The sequence below is a fragment of the Charadrius vociferus genome, unplaced genomic scaffold (assembly GCF_000708025.1).
Source record: "Charadrius vociferus isolate BGI_N301 unplaced genomic scaffold, ASM70802v2 scaffold404, whole genome shotgun sequence".
NCBI lineage: Eukaryota > Metazoa > Chordata > Aves > Charadriiformes > Charadriidae > Charadrius > Charadrius vociferus.
Genome location: NW_009648443.1, coordinates 985,346 through 1,008,978, shown reverse-complemented (window position 1 = coordinate 1,008,978; position 23,633 = coordinate 985,346). Strand labels below are relative to the sequence as shown.

General features: G+C 45.1%; 1 protein-coding gene across 2 annotated transcripts in view; it reads left to right on the top strand.

Moving 5' to 3' along the window:
- The window catches only part of ACVR1 (activin A receptor, type I), a 44,171-nt gene extending 21,865 nt beyond the window's left edge, over positions 1-22,306 (top strand). For both annotated transcript variants that reach the window (XM_009885460.1, XM_009885461.1), the window contains exons 4-9: positions 3,961-4,060; positions 6,311-6,457; positions 8,967-9,242; positions 12,833-13,030; positions 19,883-20,013; positions 21,046-22,306. In XM_009885460.1, the coding sequence (XP_009883762.1) occupies positions 3,961-4,060; positions 6,311-6,457; positions 8,967-9,242; positions 12,833-13,030; positions 19,883-20,013; positions 21,046-21,180 (987 nt within the window). In that variant the 3' untranslated portion in view covers positions 21,181-22,306. The remainder of the gene's footprint in view (positions 1-3,960; positions 4,061-6,310; positions 6,458-8,966; positions 9,243-12,832; positions 13,031-19,882; positions 20,014-21,045) is intronic.
- The last annotated feature ends 1,327 nt before the right edge of the window (positions 22,307-23,633 follow it).

Genomic DNA, 23,633 nt, shown 5'->3' with positions numbered 1-23,633 from the left:
TTTCTAAGATAAAATCTCTTCAACATTAAGAGGTTGGAAAACACTTTCTGTTTCAGTGCTTTCCCACCACAATGTGCTTTCACTGCAGGGTTGAAAAGTGGCTAAAGAAAAATGGTCCAAACCAGAAATATTTTTAATAACGTGCTACTAAGAACATTGGCCGGGGGGGGGAGGGGGTGTCTTTCTGTAGTTTGGACTCTGTTTCTCTCTGTAGGAGAGAGAAACTGAAATGGGTATTTCTTTAAGTGAGGAATAACCTTCCTTAGAATAATCTTCCTTAGAAAGTGTTGGTTACCACCACCTAGGGAAGCAGTTTTGACTGTGTCCAAAAAAATACCCCAGAAAACAGTTGCACCAACTCACCTGAAAGTTGACAACCCCTTTGCAGGCCCAGCTACGGGAATTTAGTAAAAGAAAGATCTGTGGGACTGTTCGAAAGATTGAACTGTTTTGGGGAGCTGGAAACTATTTCTTGCATCTCTTTGTTTTGAGGCAGAGATATTTCTATAAAATACTGCTGTGAATAAGTGCTGGGAGAGTCACGTGAATGGAAACCCTTTCATTCACAAAACAGTACATCCCGACAAGTAAGTTCTCAGGGTTTGAGATCGCCAGTAAGGGGTACCATTGGAGCAGGGAAGACTCTTCTTTAAGGAAGAATAAGTTAAAACTGAGTAATCGGACTCCTGGTCATCTGGATACCCCAACATGTGTTTTTGAAACAGCCTCTGTTGGGAACGAGTAAGTAAACCAATGCTTCAGCCAGAGAGAAGCGTCTGGTTCTCTTAAGGGGGTGGGAGATACGATGGAGACGCAGCATGGCAGGCGACAAGGGGAGGGAGGCCAGGAATCAGTTGTTCACCTTCTACAGTACAGTAACAGGGGGAGGCATCAAAATTAGCAAGTAAGAGCAAGGATAAAACTAAGGAAGATGGTTCTTAACACAGTGGTAACCGAACCAGTAGAACTCCTTGTCCGATGATTTTTCTAGATGCTACAGGTTTGTATACGTTCTAAGAGCAACAGGCTGAGAAGACTGTATGTTGTTAAGCACACACACACACGCAAAAAAAAATCCAGCTAAGGAAGTCCCTGATCTGAATGTGCTTGGGGGCTGGGAGGGCGTTAGAGGAAAGCATCATGTATGTTAAGGCATTCCCGTATTCACCTCTAGTTCACTCCACTTCTAGTATCCCAATATTCTACTACCCCAGTGCCCCTATATACTTCCATATGTCTAATGCTCCTATATATCTACTACCCCAACTCGCTCCAGTTGTAATACGCTAATAAAGGGCTTTGCTTTGGGGTAAGGTCAGAGACAAGAGTGATCTAGAGGGACCTTAGGATGGCCACTCTGATAAGAGTTGGTTTTTAAATGCTGGCTTCCTTGGTAAGATGGAGCAATCTCTTAGAGACTGAAATCTCCGGGCACGTCGTGGCACTGCAGGATCGGGGCTGGCACAAACTGCAGCAGCGCCCTACCACTGCCCTGCGATTTTGCCTCAGCTTGGCCTATATGAACTATACTTGGTAATCTTTTTTTTTCTTTTTTTAAATGCCTTTGGTGCTCTTTAATTAGCACTGTTTTAAAACAGCCGGTTTTGATGCCGTCACCATGAACTAGGCAGGTGTTGAACTGGTTATCTGTCTTTAAGCACTGACTTCCAGCTTTTACCGGCTCTTAACTCTTATCTGCGCAAGAGCATTTCCGTGCCATTTGCAAACCTTTTGCACTTCAAGTCATTTAATGTTACTTGGAAACGGTGATAAAACCTGAGAAGAATAAATCAAAATTCTTTCTAAAAGAGCTTGGAGCCGGTGCTAAGTGTAGAGGCTTGTTCCCCGGAGCTGGTTTGTTCCCGGCTCTCAGACCCCCCTGAGCCTCAGACGCCAGTGCCTCTGCTGCGCCTCTTGGTGGTGTGAAATAACGTTGGTAGTTCCTTGTTTCTAAATGTTCATCTAAATGGCAGGTAATTTTTAAATTCCAGATTTTTCTTCTTCCTTGTGTTTTAAATCACTGGTTTTGTTACACATTAGATAAGTTTACATTTAGGTTTAGTCTCCATAGTTTAGTCTCTTAAAGCCCTAAGCTTCCTAAAGGGGAACAGAAGGCGCTGTGGCCTCTTTGAATCTTGTTTTTACAGTCACTGCAGATAAGTTTGATGGTTTGGTTTTGGTTTTGTTTTTGCCTCTGATACAAGCAGGAAGGAAAATGAGCTTTCGATTTGTTTTAAAAAGCAAAATAACAGTCTCCTGTCATTCTTAAATTATCTTTTTCTTGAGCACTCATTAAAAAAATCGTTAAGAGAAATGAGATTTCATCAGATCTGATTAAAGCCCAGTAGTGCAGTTTGCTGGAAATGTTAGAAAGTTGATTATGCTTATGCTTTTTTACTCTATTTTCCCTTGTAAAGAAGAAAAGTTCAGTAATGCAGTTGCTAATGCTGTGAACCAGTGCGGCAGTCCTACCCATAAAAGTCCTGGGGTATTCGCCTTTTAAAAGGCTAATAGGATTTTAACACTGTTAGAATCTCACTCATGGTTTTTTATAAGTTTACAGTTTAAAGTCTGGCTTCCATGCTCTAAAAATACCAGAAACTGATACAAACTGTCAAGAAAGACATTACAGAAAATTTAAGAAAAGGCATATTTAAGCAAGCCATTACGGGTGCCCCTCCGGTCCGGGTGCCCCTGCGGCATCCCTGGCTGCGAGCCCGGGACCCAGCTGTGGGCTGTCACCTCTCCGCTCGCCTCACGCGGACCCCAAAGACACCCGTCTGTAGGTTTTGTCAGCAAAACTGACTCTCCTCCCCATATTACCTCAGACAAAACGGTCAGCCGAGCACAAATTGTGTGCGGGCCACTTATTAAAAAGGTGCTGAAAAAGCAAGTTGTATCACAGGAATGTGTTGGGTTTGTCTGTCTTCCCATTACAATTAGAAACTTTCAGCTGTGGCTGTTTCTAGAGTCTATTTATAGTAATAAAAACAGTTTGAAGTTCTGAATGTCCCTTTCTAATACACGTTTACTTGTAGGGGTTTGTAAAATAGATTTTGAGAGTATCTGATGGCGCAGATTGGTGGGGCTGGGACATCACCTTAGCTCTAGGTAGTGAAAACACATTTGTGTTGCTGTGCCATTCGAGTCATCTTTACTGGGAAGAAACCGCAGGCGACTGGGAGAATGGGAAGTCTGCAGGAACGTTCAGAATAAATGCTGCTTTTCTTTCTGCTAACTGTATAGGGAGGAAGGTTTTAAGTGTAGAAGTCAGAGAAAGTAAGTTTATTTCTTTTTGAGGCAGCTCAGGTTATTGCAAGACATAGAAAATGTTTTGGGAAAAAAAGTTTATATTAACCTGTTTGAAATAGGTGACGGATACAGAATTGAGAGAGCAGAAGCTGAGTAAGAGAATAACAAAGTGCTGAAAAGAGTGGAATTTCACTACAGAGGATAGTGTGTAGGCTACGAGTGAGCTTCCACGTTCAGAGACAGTAAATTTCTTGTCATTTCTCTATTGAACGAAATGATTTACTTATTAAAAAATGTTTTATTTATTAAACAAAATGATACTGTAATAACCAGATAAAAGACAGAGATAGAATAAGAAATCTGAGAATGCAAAATGCTTGATTTGTTTGCTGTTCCTTGCTGTGTTGCTTGTAAAACTTCCAGCAGAAAGTGATTTTGCCTAAGTTATAGCTCCCCTGCCAGTCTCTTCTATGCATGGGATGTTCTTTGAAGTTGTAAAATCTTGCAAAGAGCACTCTCTGTCCACCTCTATGGTGATGGCAACACTGCGTCTTGATCCTGAGAGACCAATGGCACCAGCAGAGCCAGTGAGATACCAGTAAGCTTTAACTTAACCTGTCCTGTGAAGTGGTGTACCTTTGTGTATTTAAATGGAGAAGAAATGTAGTTTCTCACAGGTTATGAACTTCTGCTTCTCCTTTTGAACAGGATTTATTGGACCATTCCTGCACATCTGGAAGTGGTTCTGGACTTCCTTTCTTGGTGCAAAGAACAGTGGCTCGCCAGATCACACTTGTAGAGTGTGTAGGTCAGTATAATTCTTGTTCACATCTAGTGCCAAGTCTTGGTAACAAATGCAGAGAGAAAGCTTTGTCTCCCATCGTAATTAACTGTTTTTCCTCGGTTGCTTATATACCATATGAAACTCTTCAGCCTTCAGCCTACAAAACATACCTGGTTTTGGAAAGTGAAGTGAAAAAATTCTTTTCAGATCCATGCAGAAGAAAGGGGCAAATATCATCTGTGCTTTATGACTGAAAAATTTAAGCTTTGTTCAGTAAGGTGCTGTTAGAAAATACAAACTAGGCTTGTTTGGGTACTTTGTGAAACATACATTTGTTCATTAAATGGCGTTCAATTAGAAAGCTTTAGAATTAGAAAAGGATCATCTGGATTTGAGATCTGGAGTTGAACCATCAAGCAAAGTGGCTAACACGGCATTGAAAAAACCCACCCTACCCAACAAAACAAACCCAGCCCTGCAATCCTGGGCCGTTAGAAGGGTAACACGAATGTTTTGGATCTCGTTTGCTCTGCACTGTTGCTTTGGCACCATGCAGGCGATGCATGCTCTTTTCCCCCTCAAAGAGAGAATCCCTCTAGTAACTCTTCCCTAAAACTCTTCTGGGTCTATTTTTTTGCAGGACTTTAGTGTTCGTTTTAAGGATCCATGAATTTTTTCTTCAGCATACATGTATATATTATTGATTGAATAGTTAAATTTGAGTTTAGTAATTTTAGGAAGCATTTGGGTCAAAGATACCCCAAGGCAGTAACATTGAGCCAAGATGCCGTGCTGACGCTGAAGAGGTGAGGCAGGCACGACAATGACTCATTCTAGTAGGGAAAAAAAGACTGTTTTAAATATGTTTTACGGTGCTTCTTCAGTGATTTGAACTCGGAACAGGTCAACACCTTCCTGTAAGTCACTAGAAGGTGTAACACATCAGGCTGTTAAATCAAACCCGACTGAAACAGATGAGTCTGAGTCTGTAGCGACTGGGCCCACGTTAGCAGTGTTTCTTTGCTTTAGGCTTATAGTGTGTATTGAGTAGGCACAAACGTTCGCACTCACATTAAATCCAAGCGTACATCCTCTGATGCTCTGCAATTTCTCTTCATCAGAAGCCGTCGAACGTGATATGCGTGATGATTTTGCCTGCAATATAGACATCTTTTCTGCGGGTATATAGGTGTGAATGAGTGTGTCTCTGGAATTCTGCCTGCTCCCGAGTTCACTCGGGCTGGCGCTGTTGGCAGAGAGCGCCTGTGTTCGCCTGCGTGGCAGCACCAGACGAAAGCACTTCTGCAGGAAGTCTCTTCTGGGTGACAGCGTAGAGACATCGCTGTTGGGTATCTCTCTTTGGTGATACCTGCTGCGGATTCATACGTGCTTCAGAAGAGCGCTGAATGGCAGAGCAAGGAAGGGCAGGATCTGGATATCTATAGTTGTCACATCTAGCATAATTCATTGCCCGAAGCCTGAGGCTGTCGTATTCAGGCTGTGCTGGAAATGGCAACAACCTGAACTTTTCCAGTGTGCTTTGCCCGGGATGTTGCTTTGTTCTTGGGTACTTGATAACTTCATACGTTTCTTCTAAGCTATTTGGGTAAAAACTTCAGCATGCAGGCAATGTGTGCTGCTCTCCACAGGATGGGGGGGTGGGGATTTTTTTGTATCCTTTTTTGTTCATGGGTGTGGGGTTTTTTTTTTTTTTCTTTTTTGGGGGATGCTGTGGTGGGTGGGTGTGGTTTTTTGGTAGGTTTTTGTTTGTTTTTTTTTTTGTTTGTTTCTTTTTTTTTCCGCACTTTGTGTGTCTGGCTGTGCTGACTGTTTTTTGCGAGGGCTGATGATGTAACAGAAATGTAAAGGCCGTATCCCCAGCCTGCCCTCCTAACTTCAGAATTCATAGATGTGTTTGGATTGTGTACACTGACCTGGTAGTATGCTGCCAAAGTTGCTTAAGCTGCAGAAGCTCTTTCATTGCTGGTAGTCGAATGATTACAGCTGCCCAGTACAAACACTCTGTATGCTGTACCAGCGTGCAGGGACGAGAGATCCATACTCTCAAAGCTTAATTTTTCTCAGGAAAAATTAAGGGACAGTGGAGCACAGCGTGACTGTAAAGTGGTAAAAGCATATGCAGGGGTGATCAAAGTACATGAGTGTGATATCTGGGCCATGACTGCTGAGTTTCCGTCCTACTGGCTGGTCCTGGCCTTCTGCCCTGTGAAGATTGTTAGCTGACAACTTTTACTGTGTTTTTTCCCCCACCAGGAAAGGGCCGTTATGGAGAAGTTTGGAGGGGTCAGTGGCAAGGAGAAAATGTTGCTGTGAAGATCTTCTCTTCTAGGGATGAAAAATCCTGGTTCAGGGAAACTGAATTGTACAACACTGTATTGCTGCGGCATGAAAATATTTTGGGTGAGTAGGACACCCGTATTCGTGTATCCTAGGGTAGCTGGTGTAAAGGTGAGTCAGCTGAACAGTTCACTTGCAAAGCACTGCAGATTTGCCAGATATCTTGCGATCTTTGAGATTAGGTTCTTGTGGTTGTGATAAATAGTTGGAGGGAAATTTTAAGGGGGAGACTTGCCAGGAGGGTGCTGAAATCTGAATCCCAACTGGAGAAAGTGTCGTAGCAACCACAAATCATTGTCCTCCTGCAATATTCTAGCAAGAAGCAGTCAATCAGATTAATCAATTGTTGGCAGCACAGTGTGTAGAGAAGAATGGAGGTGCCACAGACCCGCATGCTGAGAATTCCCCCTTGTAGCTCTTGTTGCAGGGCAGCCAAATGGCAAAAGGGTGTTGCACAACATGGTAGGTGAAGTGGATCTATGTGGACCTATGTTTTCTTATAACTTCAGCTCACCTGGGAGAAAAAGTGGGGTGGCGTTTGGAATGAGATTTAAATATTTGAATACTTTTCCTTGTGCCTGAATAAAGTGCAGTATGAATCCATTATTTTCTTCTGTGTAACTGTTCTGCTCAGGGTCAAACTAAACTCCTTTGATTAAACTTCAACTGTAGTGGCTCCTTTATGATGTATCTCATTTCCCTGTAAATATGAAAGTGTGATGATTTTGAATCTTCTGCATCCCTTGTACCTCATGTGCTCAGTTCCGAGAGCTCAGAAAATGGCTTTTTTGTGTTGTGAGCCATGGCTGGAGTTCAGGCAGCCCTTCTGAATAGACATGACCTCCTTTCACTGGTGTGCCACCTTTACAAATAAAAGCAGCAGCGTGTTGCTGACATTACCTCACCAGCAATCTGTCTGTCTTCAATCAGTTTTGCTGGGGCTCCTTATTCTTGTTTCCTGTCAGGGAATATTCCTTGGCTCTATAGCTCACCCTGCTAGACGTTTGTCTAATGTTTCCTGAAGCAGTTCCTTTGTTACTACAAAAATAATTTGGTGGCCTCCTGAAATGTGAATTATTGAACTTTCCTTCCCAAGAGAGCAAGTAACTTGGCTGAAATTACATTACACGTTTCCTGTGTTCCTCTGTCTGTGTTCAGTCTTTCTTGATAACTGTCAAATTTGTTGGCTATTTTATAGAACTTTTTTAGATGCGATATTAAACAATATCACAGATTACAAAAGTGTCACATTGTGCAGAAATCTGACTTCAGGAGAGAAAGGTAGTGGGCGTTCTTTCTGACAAATGTCATATGTGGGCTTTTAATAAACATGATTTGTTCCTCTAACTTGGGAATAAAACTTTTGTTGCTTCCCCGCTAAAGCTGTTGAGGTCAACAGTGTGCTGATACACAATAAATTCAGAGGTAACAGGAAAGGAGCTACCCCTGAATTTTGGGTTCAGCTTTAAGACACCATGTTGTTGAAAGCAGTTCTTGAGGTTCGTGAGCTTCAAAGAGAAATTTTTCTCTGTTCCTTTGTAGAAAATCATTGTGAAATACAGCTGTGGTGCAGCAAGGTGCTCTGGCTTGCTTCGCCATGAAGTAAGCAGCGCACCAGTTGAACTGTCTAGTATTTGAGTAGAAGAATTACTATTTGGTTTTCGGTATGCTAATCTTCCGGTGCTGCTACACTCTCCTTGGCCGCCTGCCGCTCTGTTGCGAGCTGGTGTGTGGTTAAAGAGGATCGGGCATTTGGAGCCTTCAGCAGTTGAGAGCAGTCCCATAGGTCTAGTAATTGCTGCCACCTGATAAATCCCGCCGCAGCCTTTTAAGCAGTCAGAGATCGTCGAGAGCAGGTCGTGTTGCTGTGGTGAGACGTGCTTTTTTCAATCTATATTTGGTCAGAAGGGTGTGACGTTTTCTGTGGGGACAGCAAGGTTTGGACAAGTTGAGGTTGGTTGGTGGAAGTGCTCTGGATAGACTTACCTTGGATGTAAAAGTGAAGCTGGCACAGCATGTAGTGTCTGTTTATTGGGATGTGGTGCGTACGTGAAACACATTGAACCCTTCTCCCAGCTGCCTGCACTGGCTGCTGCTTGTCCTTAAAAATGGAGATGATTACTTATGCTCTGTTTGAGGCATTGCTTCTCTCCAGCGTGATCCTGTTCGGTGGAGAGCAGCAGATGTGCTACAACCTGGTGGTCTTCTTGTTTTCCTGCAAACATTCCCACCCACGAGTCCTTCAAAGAGAAGGACAAAAAAAAAAGTAACTTTTTTTCTTTAAAGTAAGTGGTCCTAATAAGTAGTTGTGTTTGGTGTGACTGACAGAATGCATAAATACATTCTTCTGAATAGACTTGAGTTGGAGTTCCAGAACGTATCGGCTCTTTTTTCATCATGGTAATACCCGCAGTCTGTTTTCAGTGCAGTACAATCATGGAAAAGTTTTAATTAGGGGTTTAAATTGCTTGCAAGAGGGGCCTAGTAGTATCGATACTTTTCTTGAGGGAGTCTTGAAGGACCTTTGTAATTTTATTACGTTGTTTCTCCTTTTTTCTTCCTCTCTTTCTAGGTTTTATTGCGTCTGATATGACTTCCAGAAACTCTAGTACCCAGTTGTGGTTAATTACCCACTACCACGAAATGGGGTCTCTGTATGACTATCTCCAGCTCACTACCCTGGACACCGTCAGCTGCCTACGCATAGTACTGTCCATAGCTAGTGGTCTTGCACATTTGCACATAGAGATATTTGGAACCCAGGGGAAGCCTGCCATTTCTCATCGGGACTTGAAGAGCAAAAATATCCTCGTTAAGAAAAACGGACAGTGCTGCATAGCAGATTTAGGTGAGTTCATTTCGATGGTGATATACTCAGTGCATTTCTGCAGAAATGAAATGTATTGCTTAACTCGACTGTAAAAGTCTTAAAATAATCTTAAAATAACCTTACCTGATCTGATGTTACCCTGAAGGTTTCTGACAGCCACTAGGTGGCACTTCCAACTCAGAAATGCCACTGTGCCGCAGGGGAGGCGCGGTGTAGCCTTTGAGTTCGGGAGCAGATCTCACATTTTGGACTTTTTCTTGGGCCTTTGTTGTTAAATTCCATTCATGGATCCCAGAAGGCAGAAGTTATTAAGCTTCGGCTCATTTCTGACTTTCTAAATGTCTTTCACTTACAGTCTAAGAACTATGCGCTCACTGCCCGAGCTCCGTAGGTCCGTCTGGTTTGAGTCCTTTGCCACATATATTCAGTGAGCCCAAAACTGGGTTCTCCATGACCAACTGGTTTTAGACTTCAAGCTGGTAGGATGCCGAGGAACAGTTGCGGCACTATGGCTCCTTCACACCTCGGGCATACGTCTTAACAATATTTTTTTTCTTTTCTCGGAAGACAAGGGAGAAAATAGGAGTAGAACAATAGTATTGGGGAGTCATTGGCTAGACAAAAAGTGTATTGGGAGATGGGATTTTTTTCAATAATAATTCCACTGCATAGTTCCTATCACTTTTGCCTGAGGGACATGAGATACACAGGGAAAACATGAAAGCCACACGCCTGGGCCTGTTTAAATTTGAAGGAATAGTACTATTACTATTTAGAGGGAATAGTAAGGAAAAAATAGAGGAGTAAGTTGAAAATACAAAAGTTCAGAGATTGGCTTTTAAATAAATTTGTAGTTGACAGTGAGAAGGGGGCAGCCCATACTGTCATTGATTGACGTCATACTAATAAAGTGAAATTACTGCTTTATTTATGTAGAGGCTTCAGGTATTTGGGAGTTTTTCTGAGAGAGCACAGCGGTAGCCACTTCCCAGTTAGTTTGTACGGTGGTGAAATAGCTGGTTTCTAAAACCTGAAATCCTCAGGCACGTATCTGACGTGTTCTTCATTTGTTGTGGATCTGTACAGGAGACTTGCCAAAGAGTATGCTGCTTCTGCCATATATTCATACCCCGTTTCCCTGTATAGCTCTGTCTTTTTTTTCTTCCTCTGGTCTCCTTCTCTGTTTTTAAAACACATGCCCCGTACAGTAAGAATGGCACTTAGAGACTGGTAAGTATGAGCAGATGAAAGATTCTCTACAGCTGCCCTGAGCCAAGCTGGGCTTGGGTTCTGCTGGCCACAGCAGGTTTGGGGCTTGCAGTGTACCCGCTGCAATAGGTGTCAGCTCTGAAAACAGGAGTAAAATGGCTTTGATGCATACCTCGTAGCAGGCTGTTTTGCCGGCGGCCCGGGTGCCGCACGCCTGAACTGCAGTGTAACTTGGTGCCTGTTGCCATTCAGTCCCGGTCCTTCTGGCTGGCACGAGCGTAAAGCTTTGTGAATTGTCCTTCGGCACGCGTGCTGGAAACCAGCGTCTCCAACAGCAAGCCCAGCGTCCAGAGCTGCAGTTACAAAACCGGCTGTTTCAGATATGTTCTAGCTAAGCAGAAACCGTGTGATAAAGTCCAAGGATGGACGTCAGTCTTGCTTCAATCTGTCAGCACTGTGGAAAAGTTCTGCCCTTCTAAAGCAATCCACATGCACGGTAATAGGTCTTAGTTGAGCAACCCTATAGAACGGCAGAGTAGTGGTAACACAAAGGGAAGAAGGGGCCAGCCCTGCTCTTACTCCCTCCTTCCCCGTGCCCGTCCGCACGCAGCAGAGAACGTCTGCTTGGCACGAACACTGGTGTTGGTAAGGAAGGTGCAGGAACGCCAACAAAGCATGCTGGCTCAGTTCTTGTTTCTAACAGATACTTTAGTATTCTAAAGAGGATTTTTTGGTGTCTTGAAAACTGGTGTGTTTCATCAATTTGTATTCCTGTCCAGCTTTTAATTTTTTTTTATTTTTGAAAAAATGAGTATGTTATAGGAAGAGCTGCTCTGACAAGCACTCACACGCCCTTAACTTAAATGTGCATTGAGATCTCCTGAGGTGAAAAGAAACTGAAGCGGTGCAATATCTGCTTCCTAACTCTTACAGACAGCGCAGATGCCACCATGATGAGAGCCCGATTACAACATTGCCGTCCCCTGACCTTATTGCAACACTCTTAGTTTGTAGTGTGCAGGATGCTGACTTGCATCCCTCAGCCTTAAACCTTTGACCTGTCAATCTATTGAATCTGTTTTGCCCAGTTTGGGTGCAGTATTACAGTTTTTATCAAAGTGTTCTCCAAAGTCTTGACGTCTTCAGAGTTTGCCAGGAAATTTGTTTTCTAACCTTTGTTTCCAGTGTGAAAGTTGCTTGTTTGTTTTGGTTTTTTTTTTAATATTATAGTCCATACATATTGTATAATATAAATGAATATAAATATAAACAAATACATAAATGTATAAGTGTGGGGGTAAGTAAGTTGTGTAAGTGTTTGCATATATATGACAAAAAATACCTTTATTTTGGAGAACAGACTTTCCAAATTACCTTCTCAGCAGTCATGGGGTCAGTAGATGGTATCTTTCTAGAGGTGCCATAAAGATTTTCTTAGCAGCCTGAAATTACTTGAAATGCATTTAAATTGTAGGAAAGTGTTTTCCAAACTTTTGTTACAGTGGAGTAAGACTGGTTTTGGAAAGAAAAAAAAAAATCAATGATCTGATGATAGGTTATTTTTTTTGTGGGACTGAGTTAAAAAGGTTTTTAAGTTTCACCTAAAATAAACTCATGTTAAATGTAAATAGTATATGTTATTCTTACAAGAGTTGTTGAGGAAATTAGGGAGAGTTTGTGTCGTCTTTTCTATTGCTTAGTTATGTCATGCACCTGTTGCCGTTCAATTTGCAGTGCTCTCTGTTTACCATGGCAAAATGAGTACTCTGTGTGTTTCCAAATTTACAGTAATTTAGTCCCTCACATAATGTTCTTTGCTTAAATGTTTAGTAATTAGTAGAAACCAGGTAGAGTGGTTTTGACTGACTCATTTTAGATCAGCTTGAGGATGTTTATTTTTCAAGCTACTGCAAATACGGTGTTTTTTATTTTCCAGCTTTATTTTTTAACTTGTGTATATCCATCATGCAGTGTTTTTCTTCTCTCTTCCCCGCGCTTCGGATATATCCACCTACCCAAAAGTTCTATAAATAAATGTGAATGCTGTGTAAAATTGTTTTCTTCTAAGTAACAGATGCTTGGCCTTCTGTGTATACGTGCCTAGAGCGCTGGTGACATCCAGTGGCTGCAAAACACTTAATGACAACATTTTGCAACAGTGCAATAACATGCTTAATGGTAATCCCTGAGGAGGTAATTGGTCTAAGTCTACGGACACAGTGGCTGTCTTTGATAGCTAGTTTGGAGCTGACCCAGTTGGTCTTTGGACAGTTGGACTCTCAGCTCCTTCTTTTTAAGAAACTGTCTGACGGGTGTCACTGCTCACATGTAATTTTAAACGTGTGCTGCTGTGGTTTTAAAGGGGACCTAACAGATGATTCTTGTTTTCTGTCCTTCAGGCCTTGCGGTAATGCACTCCCAAAGCACCAATCAGTTGGACGTGGGGAACAATCCCCGTGTGGGTACCAAACGCTACATGGCTCCAGAAGTCTTGGATGAAACTATCCAGGCAGACTGCTTCGACTCCTATAAGAGGGTCGATATCTGGGCCTTTGGGCTGGTCCTTTGGGAAGTAGCTAGGCGCATGGTTAGCAACGGTAAGTATTTGGGACTCCTTTACTTGTTTGCAGAAGGGGTTGCGCAAATGGTAATTCATGGCAAAGCAGCTGCCACCAGAATGCGTAAGATTCACAGTAAAACACTGGACCTCCAAAGTATTTTGATTCCTGACCCTTTGCTGCCTGCGTTGAAGTTGTTGGTGTGTTGGGTACGATGGCTGAGTATTGTTGTCATTTCTGTTAAGGTAGAGAACATCCTAAATTGTGATGAGAAATAATTCATACCAAATAGTTTAAAATTTTGGATCATAAAGTTTCTAAACTTTTTCCATGTATCGTTAAACCATAGTGAATACTTTTAGGTGGCTGTTTCTCGTGACAACATCTAAGGACCAGAAGGAAAACCTGTAGGAAGTAAAGAAGCGAATTGGTCAGAATTTAGGTATGCTCTTGGCTTTACCCAGTTAAATGCACTCACCGAGCAGGACTTGATCAAAGTCCAGTTCCGCTTGGGACAACTGCCACTGCAGTCCTGCAGCTGCGCAGTGTCGCTTGGTGTGTCCTTGGCAAGGGAGTCTGAATTTAGGAACCTTTAAGCTGGGGATCTATTGGCATGATTTCTTGCGCTTGTCAGTTCAGAAGTCCTCTCTGACTTCTAGAGCGCAGGTTGTGCTCTCTGGACCCAAGCGGACAGGAGAACGCAGAAGATGCCCTTCAGGGATATCTGCAGACGCGGGCAGTGTTGGATTGTTAACGGCGACGCGTTTAAATCTGAGGAAATCCTGAATCATCATACGCACTTATTTGCTCTGTGTCTATATGATCTGTTCCCACTAAGTCCAAATCTGGGGTTCTGTACCTGGCATCAGGCAACGGGTTCACCCTCTTCCCAGAAGGACGACTAGTCGTTCGTTTGCTGCAGTGCTCCGAGCCCTGATGGCAGGCTGGAACCCTGCAGCACGGTAGGGCCGGGGCCAGCCGGGGTGCCTGCCAGCTTAGCGCCCAAGCACAAACTTGTTCGACGGAGGCACGGTCAGAACGATCGGCAGTGATCAGAGCGGCTCCAACTGAAGAACTGAGGGGGCTTTTTTTGGTGGGAACTATTGCAAGTCTGATTTTGAGGGGAGACTTTGGAGGAAAGGATTAAGATAGCTTTAGAGATGTTCTCAAAAGCAGCTGCTGAGAGCCGAAGGAGGGAGCGTGAGTGGTTTTGCGGAGAGAGGAGCAGTGAGTGGGCAGAGGTGGGCTGCAGCAAGGTATGACAGTGAAGGCTTGTGGCAGCTAGTACAGGGGAATAAAGCCCGGCTCGAATTCTAGTGGAAGTTAAGATGCTTGCCTTGTGTTGTTTCTCATGTGGTACCTCCCCTCCGTTCCCTGACCCCAGTGAACAGCCAAACGTGCAGCAGCTCTAGAAGCAGACAAATATTGTTGAAGTACAGGGCTTCTTCTAAATATGAACCTTTTATTCTCGGCGCAGCAGCCACAGGCAGCTAGTTGTTTGCAGGAGTACTGCAGTGAGGCTTGTTATGTGAAGGCTGCTGGAAGGTGGCACTTCTGAGAAGACTGGCAGACCTTCCAGGCTTGCTGTGAGATGGCCTGGGGCCTGGAGCGCTGCCCAAAGCCCCTGCCTTCTCTGGGATGCCTACAGGGTGCTTAAACAAAGCTGGCTTGGAGGTACCAAAATGCATCGGGTGGGCTCAGGTGGCTAAGTTAAGTCTCCTTGTGAGCCTGAGAGCTTGCTTTGATAGCTCTGGGGAGAACCAAAATGGGGATTTCTCTGTGATGGAGAGAGCAGCGTAATGTGTGGGTGCACAGCTGTTTCGGTGCAGTGTAACCTGCAGGGTCCTCAGTGTGCAGCTCCCGGCTGGCTGGAAGCTGGCGACAGTCACGGCACTGCCTGCCAGAGCAGAAGGGAACGTCCATAGGCTCTCTGCGGAGTGACCGGAGCCGCGCTCCCGACCTCGTCTGCCTTCTCCCTTCACTGTCGGAGTTCCTTGAAGACGTATGCAGCAAAAGGAATAGGTGGTGTTCTGGTACCAGAACATACGTCAGCTGAATCACAAAGTGCGATGATGATCTCAGGCGAAGATGGATGTGGGTAATTAGAGAAAGGAGGAAAGTCTCGTGTGTTAATTTTTCTCCTGATGTACTCTGTTTATTGGCAGATGTATGCCGTAGGCAGTTAGGAAGACTTGCTCATTGCATTTCCCAATATTTGGAGACTTCTGGGTTGCAGTCACGTCAGTGTGAGTGCCTAGAGAATTTAAGCTGTAACTTCATTGTTTTCAGTGCAGTTTTATATTCTGCACTTTGTCTCAGCAATCTGCGAGCACTGTAGCTTACCAGTTGCCATAATGTGATGGGCTTGCTGGGCAGGGGTTGATGAATTCACTGTGCAATAGGTGATGCTGCCACGGGGAGGGGAGGCAGTCGGCATGCCTCCCGCTGCCTGCTGCCTGCGGAGGGACCCTGCTGGCAGCTGTGGGTGACCCAGCGCGCTCGCAGGGGTGCGTGCTTACACGCAGGCGGCCTGTGTTGGGGGTCTGAATGTCGCAGTTGGCCTGTGTGATGACAAAACTTCACGTCTGCTTTTGACAAGTGGGTTTTTATTGCTAGTCTTGGATTTTGAGTAGCGTGTCTGGAATCTGTCTTGTTTTGGAGGCTGGTAGTCCTTTGTGCAATATTAGATGTCTTGCCCTCTTTTTATATAAATATGCATTTATACTTACATATGTGTGTGTATACTGTACATAATATGTATAAAAATACACACAGTGTTACCTGATGACCTCTTGCAATGAAAACTCCACAAAATGGTACCCATTATTTAAATATTCCTGTGCTGAAGTTTTGCTACTCGTGTATTGCTGCAGTAACTGTGGTTCACACACAACTTACCTGAGCTACTTTTCAACTAGAGAGCTTAGATTTGCGGGCAGCTTCACCAAGACGGTCTGAAACCCAGCATGGACTGCAGACCTACCAAAGACGGTAGGTGAACGCTTCACTAATTTGATTCAGGCTGAGCTCAGTGTCACCATGGAAGCGCTTTTCACAGCAATACAGATACGTCATGACATTGGTCGTGTCAATAAAGTCTTAAGTTTAAGACAACGGTGATAATAATTCCACAGTACTTTTTTTCCAGTTGCTCAGTATTTCTGGCTGTTGCCATAAGTAATTACACTTCCCTGCACTGGTTTGAAATGGAGTAAACATTTTCTCTGAAATCCAAGCGTCTAGCTGTGTGGAAATCGTTACTTTATCAGGTGGTCACTCAGATAACCCTGTTTGATTTATAGTAAGACTCTGGCACTGGAGTGAGCGTGCTGAGGTCAAGGTAGCATGCTTGTGTGAACGGGGTGGTGGTGTGTCTTAGGTGGGCTAGAGGCACTTGTCGGTTATCTGCGCTGGAGATTTTTGCTGCTCTGCTGTGCTGGTGGACACTTGTCATCTCTCACTTGCTGGGTGGAAATGCAGAGTCCGTTCCAGAGTCAGCCTGGTTTAGTACCTTGGTTTGGGGAGACCGAAGTTGTTGTAATCTGACTAATAAGTCTGGTGCTTTTTTAAAATGTTAATGTTTTTTGTGTGTTTATTTTTACGTAAATTTTATTATTATTATTTTTAATTTAAAAAAAAAAATTATCTAGTGGTCCTCAAGGTGACACAGCGCTTTTCCATTGTGGTTTAGTATAAGAAGGAAAATGTGGTAGGAAACTTCTTTGCCACAACCAAGAATACTTGTGTGTCATCTTTGTGCTGTAGCAGGAGCCACTGAGCATTTCTCTCTGTACTTGAAAAATGCTCTAAAACAGTATTTTACTTTTTAAATAGACCAGTGCTTGTTCCTTGTGGAGTGGTTCACTGGTTTTGAATGTGCTCCTGTCCTGGTGTGCAGTGCCTTGCTGCATTCCGTACCTGGTACCGGGCTATTACGCTTCTGTTCCTCCTGAATCTTCACTGTCATTCCCGGTATTGTGATCTTAGAATCAGAGAATGGTTTGGGTTGGAAGGGACATTAAAGACCATCTAGTGCCACCCCCCATTCCCTGGTCAGGGACACCTCCCACCACCTCCCGGGATGGGCCAGCCACAGCTGCTCGGGGCAACCTGCCCCAGGGGCTCACCGCCCTCACAGCCAAGAATTCTTCCCAATATCTCATCTCAATCTCCCCTCTTTAAGGTTAAAACTGTTCCCCCTTATCCTGTGGCTCCCCTCCCTGATCCAGAGTCCTCCCCACCTCTCCTGGAGCCCCTTTAGGCACTGGAAGGGGCTCTGAGGTCTCCCCTTTTTGGCCTTCTCTTCTCCAGGCTGAACCCCCCCAACTCTCCCAGCCTGTCCTCCCAGCAGAGGGGCTCCAGCCCTCCCAGCATCTCCGGGGCCTCCTCTGGCCCCGCTCCAACAGCTCCGTCTCCTTCTGCTGGTGGGACCCCCCGAGCTGGAGGCAGCACTGCAGGGGGGTCTCCCCAGAGCAGAGCGCAGCAGAGGGGCACAATCCCCCCTCGCCCTGCTGGCCGCACTGCTGGGGATGCAGCCCGGGGTGCCGGGGGCTCACTGGGCTGTGAACACACATTGCTGGCTCAGATTGGATTTTGTTCATTTTTTGGTTTTGTTCAGTTTTTTTCGTTTCAATTTCATCTTGTTCAATTTTAATAGTAACACCAGAAGCTGAGAGATGGTTACTGCTCAGAGCCACCCCTGCTGTGTGATGATCATTATACCTGCAAGGCTGTGTCTGTTGCTCACGTCTCCGTGTAGCTCTTGCTTCGCTCCAGCGGTTAGGTCTGTGCATGCATAGCACAAGCTGACATTAAAGTACCGAGGAATAAAGGTGATGAGAACGCTACTGTGTGTGTGAGTGCGGGTTGATTTGAGTAGCGAAAAGCCAGCAACCCCAGGGGAAAAAATACAATCTATGGTAAATTACAGAAGTCGTCTTAAAGCTGTCCCGAAAGCGGCACGTGCTAGGTCCTGCTGGTGGCGTCGGGGGTCCCCCTCGCAGCGGGCGGCTGGCTCGCTTTCTCGCTTCCCTGGGGCGGCGGGCGAGGGAAGCGTGTCGCAGGTCAGTGGCAGCTTTGTGAGCGGAGCGGTGTGGGCTAGAGGTTGCGGTGGCTCGCTGGCACCGCTGCCGGGCTGCTGCCGAGCCAGCGGGGTCCCACGGGGCCCGTGACGTTTGGCTGTGGTCGATCAGAGTCCTCGGGAGTCGCTCTATTGGAGTAAAGGCTACACCCAGTTCATCATAGTTATTACTATGTGTGTTATCTGAAATAGCCAGTTATGTACCCTATACTTTGGAAAGACCACATGAAAATAGTAAATTAGAGCTGGACTCTCCCTTTTAGTGATAAAGGTGATCTGTAATACCCTAATGACCCTGGAAACGTTTCCAGAGCCATGTGGCGTAGCTCTGAAGCTGCGTACTCGACTTGTGTAAAGCCACTACTTCATCCGAAACAGCAGTATAGGCAGTGTGGATACACAAGAGGTTTTTTGTATTCTTGAGTTCTCACAACAAACTTTATCCTGTCTTCTGGGAGGAGGCAGGAGGAGTGTCAAAACAAGAGTTCAGCCCTGTAGGTGATGTTCGGTGTATGCAATTATGAATTGCTCAGAGGAGGAGGGTGGGTGATGCTTCTTTACACAGCGTGTAATGTTGTCTGTCCGTCTGCATCCATGTCAGAACCCCATAGGGCAGACCTGCAGCCCGCTAGGGCCCTCGTTTCGCTAGCCCGCGGGGGTGGCCAGGGCTTCGAACTGCCTGCTGCTTTCTGAGGGAGCTGTCATTTCCTGAAGACCAGCTCTCTTTTCGACTAGCTGTCACAGATAGGGATTTACAGATTTTTACAGAGGATCTACGGGATTTTGATCTTCATCTCCAACAGAACAAGAAAACTAAATCCAAACCACTGTAGCAAAGTTCGAGAAGCTCTTTTCAGCTTCAGTATATGCAAAGCGACAGACATTCTCCCAGATTTCATGTATGCCTGACTGTGGGACAGCTGCCAGTCTGCTGAAAAGCAGTTCTAGGATTGTTCTGCCTACAGAGAGGGCCTCAGTCACGCCGTGTTTTTCCAAGCTGCTGACCCAAATGCCTTGTCTTTTGAACGCCGCTTTACATTGGCTTCATAAGAAAGCTGATCTCCCTATAGATCCACCGACGAAGCAGCAGCGCTGCGTGTGTGCCTCGGAGAGTAGGCAAAAGGCTTTTTAGCCTGCCAGTTTTCTGTAAGCTGGGTGACAAGTTGCGAGAGCACACACATTAACTCATTTTTCAACGCATACTCGTAGAAGATGCGTACAGACATTGGGTGCCACAGGCTCTCAGGTGTTTGGATTTGTGAAGGCATGTGGTGCCAGTTACCCTCGGTGTTCTACTGGTTTAATGACAGGCAATAAAATTATTTGAAGCACCAACATGAGGGTCTGTGGGTGCTGACGTACTTCTTGGACTCTTTCAGGAATCATAAACCCATGCCAAGTGTGTGGTAAGCCTACTGAAAACCACAACGCAGACCTTCATTTTTAACGTTTGCTAGCAGAAATCCTAGTTTTGTGGTAGTCAGGAGACCTCCCTGCATTATAAAGGACGGCCTTTTGGCAAGTTAATTTGTTTCTCATCATTTCAGCTCAAGCATCTGCAAAACAGAGATAGTTCTTACTTTATGGAATTGTAATGTGAGCCAATTCATTAACATTTTGGGTAGAAAAAGCTGTTCCTATGGCAGTAAGTGCTATTCTGTTGTTTAGTGGCTGCTTCACACTGTGGTGTTAACTTTGGAAAGATTTTTGTGCTCCTTAGACGGCCGGGTCACCTCTTCTCTCTCTCTGCAGAAATGCTGTTTCACGGGCACAGCCGTGGACTAACGCCTCTGTTGTTTGTCTCTCGCTAGGTATTGTGGAAGACTATAAACCACCATTTTATGACTTGGTCCCAAACGATCCCAGTTTTGAAGACATGAGGAAAGTGGTCTGTGTAGATCAGCAAAGGCCGAACATTCCCAACAGATGGTTCTCAGACCCTGTAAGTGGGGGTGCCGGGGGGCTCGCGGAAGATACGAGCTGGCCTTTCTTCTTTTCAAATTGAAATGATCTCAGTGCTTTTTTCACTTGAAATTGAAATGGTCCCAGTGCTACTCGTCAGGGCATTACCTGTACGGGTTTCAGAAGCACTGGCGTGGACCTCTGTCTTGGAGCGGGAGGAAAAAGCAATAAGCAAACTTACGACTGTAAAGTCTGACCTGTTCACAAATCAGCTTTTTAGTAGCATGATTTAACGATAACTATTTTAAAGCTGCTCTTCGATGTTGCTGTTCTCTCTCCAGGGGTTAATTTCTGTAAGGGCAAGGCAGCCTGGGTAGGCCTCCCTGTGTCTTATAAGCGTGCAGATTTAGAACAGAATAAGGGATAAGGGAGAGTTGTTCCTTTTGAAAGGTTAGTGCTGAAGCTTATTTGTCTTCCCCATCAGTCCGGGCTCTGCAGGCTGCCCAGCTGGTTTGTGCCCCGTTAGTGATGCTGCGGAGGGCGGTTTGAGGCTGTGCGGCCGCCTGGGGCCGGCGAGGACGAGGGGCTGGGGCTGTCGAGCCGTGCTCGCGCTGCCGTGCCCCGCGCTGCTGCTCCAGCCTGCTGGCAATCCCAGCTGCTTCGGGCTGCGCTGGGCATGATGAAATCACAGACACAAAGCCTGTACCTTCCCTGGCTCCCTTCGCGGATCTTGCAGGAGTCAGTTTCTTTGAAAAGAGATTCTGTAGAGTGTTTTCTTAATTAGAAGAAACCCCAAAACTCCATTGTTTAACACTATGCTAGCTTGTCACTCCAGTCAGCCCATTGTCTAGTTATTCTCTTGGCTTAACCGATTTGTCAAAGTTGGGTTCTTTTCCAACACGTGAAAGCTGTATACTTGATAGATAGCAGTAAACTCTCTGTAGACTCTGAAAACTGAGTATTAATAAGGCAATAAAACCTTACTGCGGTAGTGCTTAACCCAGTCTAGTGCTCTTTTGGCTGGTGATTTGTGTACTTACGTGCATGTTCCATTTTTTTATTCTTTTCCCAGACATTAACATCTCTCGCCAAGTTGATGAAAGAATGCTGGTATCAAAATCCATCAGCGAGACTAACAGCCCTGCGAATCAAAAAGACTTTGACCAAAATTGATAATTCCTTAGATAAACTGAAAGCTGACTGTTGACCTTCTTCTCGTGGTGCTCTCCTGGTAGGAAGGCATTTCTCTGGTTCAGAAGTAATCTGGCCAGACAGTTTATACGATTGGTCCCCATGTGGCTACTTATAGAGGCAGAAGTTCTTACCGAGCCATCTGTTTGGGAGACACCGGAACCATACGGACTTTGCTCAGTGACTACAACGGGCATTTCACAAACGGTCAAGCTGTAAGGACTCACGCTGGATGTACTGTTGCAAAGGTAGTGGCCTGAAGGAAGACAGAGAAATCCTAAGACAAGATCAGGGCATTAAATAATGGCTTTGAACAGCTTTTTTTCTTTTTTCTTTTTTTTTTTTTTAATTCTCCTAATCACTCCCAGGGCGAACACATGGAAGTGGTAAATTTTAATCAGCAATATTGCCTGTGCTTCTCTTCTTTATTGCACTAGGAATTCTTTGCATTCCTTACTTGCACTGTCACTGTTAATTTTAATGACATGACTTGCCAAAAATATGATTGGCTGTATACTACATTGATCTATGCCTGAATAATAGGAAATGAATTTGGTAAACTGAAAATGTAACTGTCAGATTTTAGCTGCATTTTACATGTGTACTGATGTTTACAATAATGCTGAACATTAGGAATTTCTCGTTTATACAAAACTTGCAAATTATTTATTACTAGTGCACTTGCCAGTTTTTTAAACTGTAAAATAAGTGCATAAAGTTAAAGCTTATTTTTATGTGGCCTCTTTCATGATTTCTTACACAGATGTTTTTGTAACACAATATAACCTGAAACATAAATTGTTTTCTGTATTATCATATTACAACTCGATAGTCACGTTTTAAGTGCTTCACATTTGTAGGTGTGTGGTCTGTAACATATTTTCAGTTCAAATACGGAACATATATATAGCCATTACCCACATGACGTTGTGTCTAGTATCTTACCGATCTAGAAAAGGAAAGCAGTGGAGGAATTAACTAGAATTTTAGGTCATGAATGCTGTGGGGAAAATGCATTTTATTTCTTCTAAGCTATATAATATGCATTTAAACTCTGCCAGAAAAATAACTATTTTGTTTTAATCTACTTTTTCTATTTAGTAGTTATTTGTATAAATTAAATAGAATGTTTTCAAGTCAAACGGAAGTGTTTTAGTTCTCTTACTGCCTGTTAGTACCAAAGGTGTACTGGCGCAGCAGCGGCAGCCCCGGCCCTACGCTCGCAGCTGGAGGGAGCTGGGCCAGGGCAGCGCGGGGGGACGCCGAGGTGCTGCCGCTGGGGACAGTGGCTCGTCTGTGGGTGTTTTTCCTGGACTGAACTGGATCCCGAAACAGTACGGCGGGGAGCTGGCGTCCTCTCTTTGGACATGACATACCCCATGTCCATGCAAACCTCCTGGAGCGCGTAGAGGAAGGGCCAGGGCCCTTTCGTCCTCCTCTATTCGTGGGCTTGAAGTCCTCCACGGCGCCTAACGACCTGCGTGGTACTTAGCCATTTGGACGTGTTTCCTCTCTGGGTAAAAAATTTCTCATAGGTTCCCTCCTGTGCTTTAAGTCCGCCAGATTCTGCTCTCCTGTTTCTCTGTAATTTTTTCTTCTCAGCCCCCTGCTTCCTTCCTCGTCCTGCTCCGGCGGAGCGGCACGCCTGCCTCGTTCGGCGTTTCTAGCCCGGGAATAACGGCCCGGTCTGCGGGGTAGGTACTGCATGGGGCTGCGAGGCAGCGTGGTACCATAGCTGTGCGGAGCAGGCTGAGCTGGTACCAGTTGCTAGGGCTCGTAATTGTACTCGCTGAGAATCTGAGCAGATCCAGTGCTGCAAAAACCAGGAAAAGTGGGATCTGACTAGTTTTTACTGTTAGCTTTTAATAGGACTCCAAAGGCTCCATTGCCTGAATGCATTCCGGTTTGCTTTGAACTGGTTTGTGTATGTGATGCATGCTGGGCTAACTGGTAAGTAACGGCAGCATGGCAGGGACAGAGCTTCAGCTCTGACTAGGGTGAATCAGTGTGTTGGACTGGAGATGCTACATGAATGGAAGTGACTACTGACGGTCACGACTGCAGAGTGAGCAGCTGTAGTAGCGATGGTTTTCTGATACAGAGTATTACCTGCAGTTGTTTAGTTCTGGGTGCCTGGCGCGCACGCCTGCGTGTTTTTCACCTGTATTTATACGGTGGAACAGGCATCAGTGTTTGAAACAAACGGGAAGCGAGGGAACCTGGTTGCGGGGGTGGCAGGCTGCTGCAGCGCTCGGAGGGGAGGGCGGCCGGGGCCGGCTGGACAGTGGAGGGCCGGAGGGAGGTGGCTCTACAGACGGACAGGGACAGAGCCGGCGGCGGCAGTTCAGTGTGCGGTGGGAGGTTGAAGTGGCTGGTTAGGCTCTTTACTTTGAGTTCTCACATCTCCAGCGTTTTCCAGTACAGGTGTTGGAGGGGAGAGGCGATCTGTCATGCTGATGAATAACGATT